The sequence below is a fragment of the Rhododendron vialii genome, chromosome 1a (genome assembly GCF_030253575.1).
Source record: "Rhododendron vialii isolate Sample 1 chromosome 1a, ASM3025357v1".
Classification (NCBI taxonomy): domain Eukaryota; kingdom Viridiplantae; phylum Streptophyta; class Magnoliopsida; order Ericales; family Ericaceae; genus Rhododendron; species Rhododendron vialii.
Genome location: NC_080557.1, coordinates 33,595,425 through 33,603,936, shown reverse-complemented (window position 1 = coordinate 33,603,936; position 8,512 = coordinate 33,595,425). Strand labels below are relative to the sequence as shown.

Genomic DNA, 8,512 nt, shown 5'->3' with positions numbered 1-8,512 from the left:
ATTCGGCTATATATTCACAAGATAACTACTCTAAAAAAAAATTACAACCGGAGCTTTTCATGGGAGACATTAACATGGCGGTGCATGGTGCCGGTGCTCGGTGCAAGTCTCGTGGTGGTGTTGTCTGTTGTGTTCGGTGGATCTGATTGTGCGGCTTGGTGGGTTCCCAGGCGATGGTGTGGTGGCAGGGAGGGTGACTGACAGAGCGCAGTGGTTGTTGGCGAGTTTGGGTTTGCTTTGGGCTTAAGATTGGTTATGGTATCTTGGGTTTTGGTTGTTGTTCGACAGGGTTACTGGCAGATGGTTTCCAGCGGGCCGTCCTCTGTATTGTGGTTTGGACCCGGGCTAATTAGGGCTTAGATGGTGCTCCAGTGGTGGTGGACTCTCTAGCGGGACTCAAGTTGCCGATGGCCTTTTGATGGCAGTAGGCTTTTGTTTTCTAAGCTGAATGTATTATCTGGATATTTAGACCCATAGGAGTATCAGGGCTTCGGCCTATTAAGGTGGACTTTGAGAGTATCCTTGATTAACTTCTTGTCAATCATAGGTTTTGGGTATCAGATTGGACAGACGATTGCTTTTTGAGCATGATGCAATTTTTCTACTCCTATTAGTTTTTGTAACATTTTCAAGATTAATAATAATAAAAAATTTCTGTTCAAAAAAAAAAAATTACAACTAGGATACTGCTCCCCCTCCCTACCTCCAAAAATAGGAAGCTCAAGGAACTTTATGTATTAGAGCCATGCCACCAAATGAAAGGCAAAAGGAAGAGGATATGCCTAGAGACCCAATTCAATTTTTATGCTCATTACGTTGGACAAGTTATTCTTAGTTCACTGGGTTGCATGAGAAAAGAAGATATAAAGTAGACAGAAACAAATGGATTAGATTTTGCAATAATCTGAGTAATGAAGGATATAAAGGAATCCTGTCTTTAGACTGGCACTAGTAGTAATAAGACATACAGTTCCTCCATAAATTAAAAAAAAAAAAGTAACAAGACAGACACTTGATTACATATTACGACTGTCAAGCTCTCCAAAAGATAATTCAATATCCAATAATGATTATGAGAAATTAAACTAACGTTACAAATCATGAACAGCGAGGAAATATAGATCTCACTACATTACTGAACCTCAAATGCTCGAAAAGGTTAATAGCCTAACCTTGAATACCTAGCTAAAATATGCAACATTACAGTTTCATCTCACTTTTTATTGTACAACAAACATAACCTAACCTAAATAATTAGAAGGCCCACACTGCAATCAGATTGAAGGTTTCTCTTCATCGGATTGAGAGTTTGGTTGCCCCGGGGCTGAATCAACAAAGAACTCCTCCACTGAAACATAGAAAGACTGGGTGTAAGAACTATTTTGAATAAGGAGGGAGCGGGAATTACAATTCTAATTGCGTAGAATTTCAGCTGTATTCCGGTGTAAGGATCTATTATCCAATAAGCAACAGAAAAGCAACAATCAAAATGACAAATCAATTCAATTACCCCAAAACTGAAATAGAGGTTGCTTGTTACGTATTTCTTAGAGTTGAAAGTAGACAATACAAGTGACTGGATGCTATATGCGTCCATTGCCTTGTTTCTGGATAATCATATATAGGATATCGCTCCCATGTTTAGAAAGGCTGACAAGCAAGCACTCTTAAGCCTCAAAAGTCCCTGTTCCTACAAATTCTGTAGAAGGCTGTACATTTTAGTGTTCTGAAGTATTTTCTAGTCTCTAACACAAAATTCTGTCTTATTTTACTTTAGTTGTCTAATTTTCTTCCCCTGAGATGTTTTAGATGACATGGAAATACCAAACCCAAGTGGTTTGAACATGAGGCTCATTGGCAGCTACAGTGTACTACTACTAAATTTGAATAGCTTCTAATCGTTTCTCTTAAGCAAGAAAAAAAAAAGAGGGGAGGAAAATTAGCATCATTTTATCATTTTCAGGAAAATGCCTGAAAATGATGCAGAAACTTTAGCAAGAGATAAGATTCTGCTTTACCTATATCCTCTGGCTCTGGGGAATCAAGTAATATATCTGAATCAGAAGGCAAAAAGGGGGAACCAGGATAATTTCCCAAGGCTCCTAGATCTGCAAGTAATTTAAAGGTAAGAAGTACAATTTTAGGAAACAGCAAAAATTTACAAAAGAGAAAAGGGCGGGAAACTGAAAGAAGAACGACAGAGAACCCAATCAATAAGAGAAGTCCTCTATGCAATCGAAAAGCATTATATGCTCCTTTCGTATTAGGATGATCTTAAACACGGTATCCATGAATGCAGGACATTGGCTGCCTAAATCCCACCATCAAACCAAAAATGTTTAAAGCAACTGTTATGTCAGTCAGAGGGTTAAGACAAGTTCATTGAGAAAGTCATTGGATCCTAATTGAAACGGGGGTCGTTTTAATTGAACTTGTAATCTTTTATGGACGTCAATAATTGCAGATAACAGGCCTGCAATTTACTGACACCACAATTTCCTTTCTGGAAGAAATACCATTGCTTATGAAGGAATTTTTTCCTAAATAGTTTTTATTCTAGTGTCTATTGGAGAAAAAAAAATTACCAATTAGCAGGACCAAATAATTTAAAGCTGACAAGCTCTAAGAGATTTACTTGTAGTTACAGTGGATTCTATCAAGACCTTGAAGATCTACTAAGATAGTTAGAGACTCAGAACCACAAAAAGCCCTTCTTCCATTACATTATTACAAAGGCATATAACAGTTGAAAAATGCTCCAAATTACCTCCCAAGTTTGACAAATCTGCTGTCAGATCAGAGAGACTAAAATTCCAGGGTATCTGAGCCAGTGATCTGAGGGACTCTCTTGAATTCCCTGCCCCATTATCTGGTGGAAGCTGCAATCCTACTGAACTCGCAACATCAGAAGTAAATGCTGTGTCAAGGGCTGACGTGTCTACTCCCATGCCTGATATTTCTGAAGCAGTAAAGGGGAAATGGCCAGTAGATGCCACTGATGGAGGGCTCACGGCCATGTCTGACATGGCACTGCTTGGTGGGAGAGCCGGTGGCACATCGGCTGTGCTGCTGTCCATTACCATACTTAAAAAAGGGAAAAGCAACACATATTAGCCGAATTTATGGAAAGTTCAATTACTGGAAGTAGAAAGAAACCTGTGATTCTACACTGAGCTAATAAAAGTTTGACTTCAGCATAATATTACTTCAGAGTTCAGACTACTAGGTCATTTTTTTCTCTTCCTTTTCATATGTTTTTTGGCATGGTAACAAGATAATAAGCCTCGAAGGAGGTGGCCAGATCGTTAGCTCAATTGGAATTAAAGGATCCTTGTTAACGTATCTAACCAACCTACTCAACTAATTATATTACAGACACTCAAAACGGCATGATGTGCAGTTTGACTATCCATGAGTCCTTTTCTTCACATCGACGTGTTATCCCATTGTAACTGCCATGACACAGGCATTTATATGCCTATCCTATGATACTCATTATATTACATTGCAAACTCGACTTGACAAGAAATAAACCAAGTTATGTGATAAGTAGGAGGGAGGGGGGAAATAAATGGGGAAAGGGAAGAAACATGCTTTCATTTTATTGATTATGCTGTGCTAACTATTGAATGGAGTATCAATGAGAATAGAGGGTGGTGAATATGGGGAAGGATACTCACTCGTTCCCAGAATGCATCCGAATGGGATGGAAATTTCCTGGTGCCGGCACTCCATTAACCACATGGCAGCTAGATATTCCGCAGCCCATGGAATCAAGATGAGGTTGACCTGTAGCTGGGATCGGAGGGTGCTGTAGGACGGGGTATCCCATAGGTAAGTTGTTAACTGCACTGGAACACGTGGTATCAAATGATGATGAACTCAATAAATTTCCTGACAAAACCCCTAACTAAGAGCATAAAACTTTTTAATCAAAAGATGAAAGAAAGAGAACTGGGGAAGGAAAACCCTATTTTGAGGACTTAAGCATCAACATCGTCTTCTCCAAGTGAGAAAACGAGCTTACTGCTGGTAATGTAAGATCCTGTAGAGGAATTAAGTCCCAGAGGTAATCGTAAGAGTTGATTTCATTCGACATCAAAGAGGAATCTGGGATTGAAGTTGAAGAGATCATCAAGATACAAGAAACATAAGATCTATTCAGGGTTCAACAAATTAAACCTGTACTGCCTGAAATGAACAATCTTCTATTAAAGCTAAAGTTGGTGATTTTGGCAATTTAGCATCTAGCTTATCACATCCTCATGCATGACATCAGTTTTGCCTCACCATCTGTATCAGGAGTTGGTGATAGCAAATCTGATACAGATATTTTCTGTAACAGTTTGTTATCTAGGTCAATGAAATTATTAACAGTGTCCACTGTCCGCATTTTAACACAGGGCTAAAGAAATATTCCTGTGTTAAATGTCCATAACTATGAGAGCTACAATTGTACAACTCTGTACAAAGAGTAATAGCTAGCAAATAACGACTTTGAACATGAGATTCATTTTTAACACAAAAACATGATAACTTTAGCGACGAAAAACCAGTTTGACCACACAGACAACATTTCAAATCAATAGCTCGTTAACAAATTTCAGTTGAGCAACTTGTGATTCTCTATGAAAGAACCATGAAAGTTTAACACACAATCTGAAATTTCTGCAGTTTCTCTGCAATCCTGTTATTATTACAGTAACAGCATTATTTTGCTTTTCTGAGTCAATAAAAATGTAAAACGAAGTTTACCTTGCATTGGGTGAATACCATTCTGTATCGGAGCCAAAGGGACCTTCGGAGGTACAGGATACTTCATCAGGTGATACTGATGCTCAAGCAAATTATTGAACAAGATAATTTGTTTCTTCAATTTTAGCCTTATGTAATAGGCCCTGAAAAAGTCAGCATTTTCTTCTTCCAACTTCTGCCACACTGAATAACCAAATAAGAGTTTAAATTGAAATGTTATTTGGTAAATAGCTACAATTAGATGACTGCCACGACAGAGCAATAGAAAAAGTAAACTGACTGAATTGGTTCAAAAGGAAAATCACAAAATTTGGGGTGACATATCTACAGACATAACAAACTATAGATTTGAAATTCATGGGCTAATGGTCACCTTGGATGGGTTACATGAAGAATCTATACAAAGAATAAATTGGTAAGCAACCAAAATAAAGTTAATAATTAACATAAGGACAATAAGTGAGAACTACAAATGATTTTTCCAAATGTCGGAACATGCTCACCCAAAGTTGTAAATCCAGGATCTATCCTCGCACGATTCAAGAGGGTTTTTACCACCTCATCTTTATTCATATACAACTGTAGACACCGTTCTATCAAATTCTGGACCTGCAACAAACCATGCAAAGTTTGAAACTAAGAAAGACCATTTGCGATTGAAGAAATCATTCTTAAAAAGAACAGACTATCATACAAGTTCAATATCCTCCCGGGAAACTTTCCTATTATCATGACTTGAAGTGGAGATTGAACCCGAGTCTCCAACAGGAACCTCTGCACCATTGTTCTGTTGGTCACCTTGGGACTCTTGTGAAACCTGCGTTGAGGATTGAACTTCTGGTGTATTCTGCAGATCCTGTAAAAGTGTAATTAATTTAATTTTGAAAAAAGGAACTAGCCAAATCAAATGCATTCAGCATTAATATAGGGAAAACAAAAGTAGCAGAAAAAAATATCAGGAAATTGGACAGAAGCCGCAACATGACTTAGGGTTAATAAAACAGGCTCTCAAGTTAAGCAGACTGTATTTTACAAAGTCAGATGCAACAAGAAATTACGAAGCAAAGATGAGAAAATGAAAAACACTCAAGCATAAAGGCTAAACAAGCTTTTGTTAAAATCTTCACATCCGAAACCTGTACGTTCTTCATTTCAGTTGAGTCCAAGCCAACTGCATCTCTTCGTCAGCTCTGGTATCTTGCCACCACAACTTTTTCGCATCAACTTCACCGAGGCCAAAATGTTTGCTTTTCTGACCTTACAAGTACACAGTTGGGATCCTTGGCCTGAAAAGCAGACATCAAAGACATTAAAGTTAAACATCAAGAAATATGGTGATGTGACAGCAAAACAATACACAGTACTATGCATCTTTTATGGGATATGCAAAACACCCGAGAATATACATCTATATATTTTTAAATATACAGGGATACTCAGAAAACTCCAAGAAACATCCCAAGAATATACATCTACATCATCACAAGACTATGAAACATCATGCATCCTCTGCCCTGCGAATGCATTGATATATTATATTCTTTCATGCTAAAATTAAGTGGCATACTCAGAAAAAACTATACAGAAGCTATCATGAGCACAAACCACAACCATACACACATAGGGTGATAACATTCAGACTTATAGTCAGGTTCTAGTATTGCCTTTTTAAGATAATTCGAAAGCCGGGGGGAGAGAGAGCTGATAATTAGGAGCATCCCAACGCAACATGATCATAGAGGCGGTGAGAGCAGATAACTTCTTGCAATGGCATTGCTATACTGCTAGTCTCATCAGTGATCAGATATGGCTTGTATCTAGATTGTGCAAAAATGGTCACTTCCAGCGAAAAGCAATCAAACTAGGCTACTCTCTTTGATTGATCTAGAAGCCTTGAACTGCGACACAACGAACCAAAGAAAAGTGCAGCCAATTTTACATGAGCATGAAAAGATGAGTGCAAGAGGACAACTGGGAAGTTCCATGTGACCTTTTGCCAGCTGAATCCCTCGGAGAAGTGAGTATCGTAGTTCAGAACACTTTCCTAGAGCCCCAGACATGGATGACCACCTGAACGCTGCTCAAACAAATTGTCTCAACTCTAAACAGGATCCAATCCCTGTAACAGCCAACCAGCTACAAAAGCTTGACGTCCCATTGTTTCCAAATAAGGTTATTCCACTCCAACCGACTAACTGGGTTAATTTTTCTGGAACAGGAAAACCTAGGGACAAGAATTGCATTACCAATCCACAAATTTTTCCTACATTATTGCATCATGGAATCTGCAGCGGTGAATAAATGTTATTGCGCATATAAATACCAACAATCTGAGTGGTAACTCTATATTTGCAGCTTGATTCTCTTCCAAGGAAGAACTAGAAGCAAAATTCCTAAATCCTATCAAAAGACAAAAAAAAAAAAAGTGAAAAACGCAATCACCAAGCGGCAATGACAGATAATCCCGACACGACAACAAATAATTTAAAGCACAAGAACTCCCCGCCTTAAAAACAGAAAAGGCTCAAATGCTGCTAAACACCACACTAGAACCTATTTCCAGTTAACAGGCATAAAATCGCCGCACGGTTCGGGTCATTTAAACAGCCTTAAAATTGCTCTCTGGCTAACAAATCAACTCACAGGAATCATGAATTAATCGGAAAAAAAAAACCTCAATCCAATAGTAATCTTAACATCACACTTCAGATTATGCACGCTTTCACAAAAACACAACACCAAACATACAAAAATCTTTCAAATCTTCAGCACTTCGAAGGAACCTACATAACTGTATCCACACACACACACATATACACACACACACACACACACACACACACACACACAGAGATCATCTACCTTACAAAGAGCTTTCTGGAACTCGAGAATGGCTAAGACGTGCTTTATATCGACGAATTTGGAATCCCTAAAAACTAAAAAAAAACCAAAAAAAATAGAAAAAGAAAATCGAGATGTGCTCCGGTAAATATGAGTTCAAAAGCGCTGATTTACGAGCCCAAAGTCGTAGAATGGAGAACCTGAAGCGAGATTTCAGTGAAATTGATTTGAGAAATTTGAGAGAGAGAGAGAGTTGAAAAAAGTGGGAGAGGTATCATTCCATTTGAGACAGAAGAAGTGGAAGTGACCGACGGACGTTGAAGAGAGAGAGAGAGAGAGAGAGAGAGAGGGAGAGAGAGTGACAGAAACAGAGGGGGGAAAATTATCCAAGAATGCTACTCACACACAATAATTCAAACACAACAACAACTTACGCAACCTCTCACATACATGTGTTATGGAGTCAATACATAGTAATGTGTGTGGAGCTCACATGTATATGAGAAGTTGGGTAAATTATTGTGTTTAGGGCCCGTTCCGCAATGGGAAAAAATCCCTTATTTTTTAAGAAGACAGTTTCAAACTTAAAAATTATGGACTTATTGAAATCTAAAAAATATGCAATATGAATTTTATTTGAATACGATGCAAAAAAAAATTAAAAATTTATTTTTTATTTACATTATTTTTGAATTTAAAAATAAAAAATAAGCTGCTTATTTTTTAAAAAGATTTTTAGAATGAGACCTTAAATTGTTGTATGAGTATAATTTTTAAAATCTCACCAAACTACACTTGTTTTGCTACAGCGGAGTATCTAATCATCTCCATTTTTGCTCAATTTGAATTAGGAGATTGATTTTGACGGTAGTAATTTTTGGAGCTCAAAATCAAAATTCTTTGAATTAAACCATGT

At 37.7% G+C, this 8,512-nt stretch overlaps 1 protein-coding gene across 2 annotated transcripts; it reads right to left on the bottom strand.

The window, feature by feature from the left end:
- Positions 1-1,049: 1,049 nt before the first annotated feature.
- Positions 1,050-7,980, bottom strand: LOC131306987 (uncharacterized). 2 transcript variants are annotated; one of them, XM_058333422.1, is made up of 9 exons: positions 7,618-7,980; positions 5,892-6,041; positions 5,450-5,611; positions 5,259-5,364; positions 4,756-4,938; positions 3,681-3,846; positions 2,768-3,084; positions 2,019-2,108; positions 1,050-1,348 (listed from the first exon to the last, which is right to left on the bottom strand). In XM_058333422.1, the coding sequence occupies exons 2-9, from the start codon at positions 5,904-5,906 to the stop codon at positions 1,275-1,277; spliced, it is 1,113 nt and encodes a 370-aa protein (XP_058189405.1). In that variant the 5' UTR covers positions 5,907-6,041; positions 7,618-7,980; the 3' UTR covers positions 1,050-1,274. The 2 variants fall into 2 exon arrangements, with proteins under 2 accessions (XP_058189405.1, XP_058189406.1); XM_058333423.1 differs by having other exon boundaries at positions 5,898-6,041; positions 7,618-7,941.
- Positions 7,981-8,512: the final 532 nt, after the last annotated feature.

Excerpts from the sequence above, each read along its gene's own strand:
- LOC131306987 (XM_058333422.1), bottom strand. Across the intron at positions 4,939-5,258 it reads TCCTGGATTTACAACTTTGG|TGTGGCAGAAGTTGGAAGAA; the intron begins GTGAGCATGTTC and ends TTGGTTATTCAG. Across the intron at positions 1,349-2,018 it reads CCCAGAGCCAGAGGATATAG|TGGAGGAGTTCTTTGTTGAT; the intron begins GTAAAGCAGAAT and ends TCTATGTTTCAG.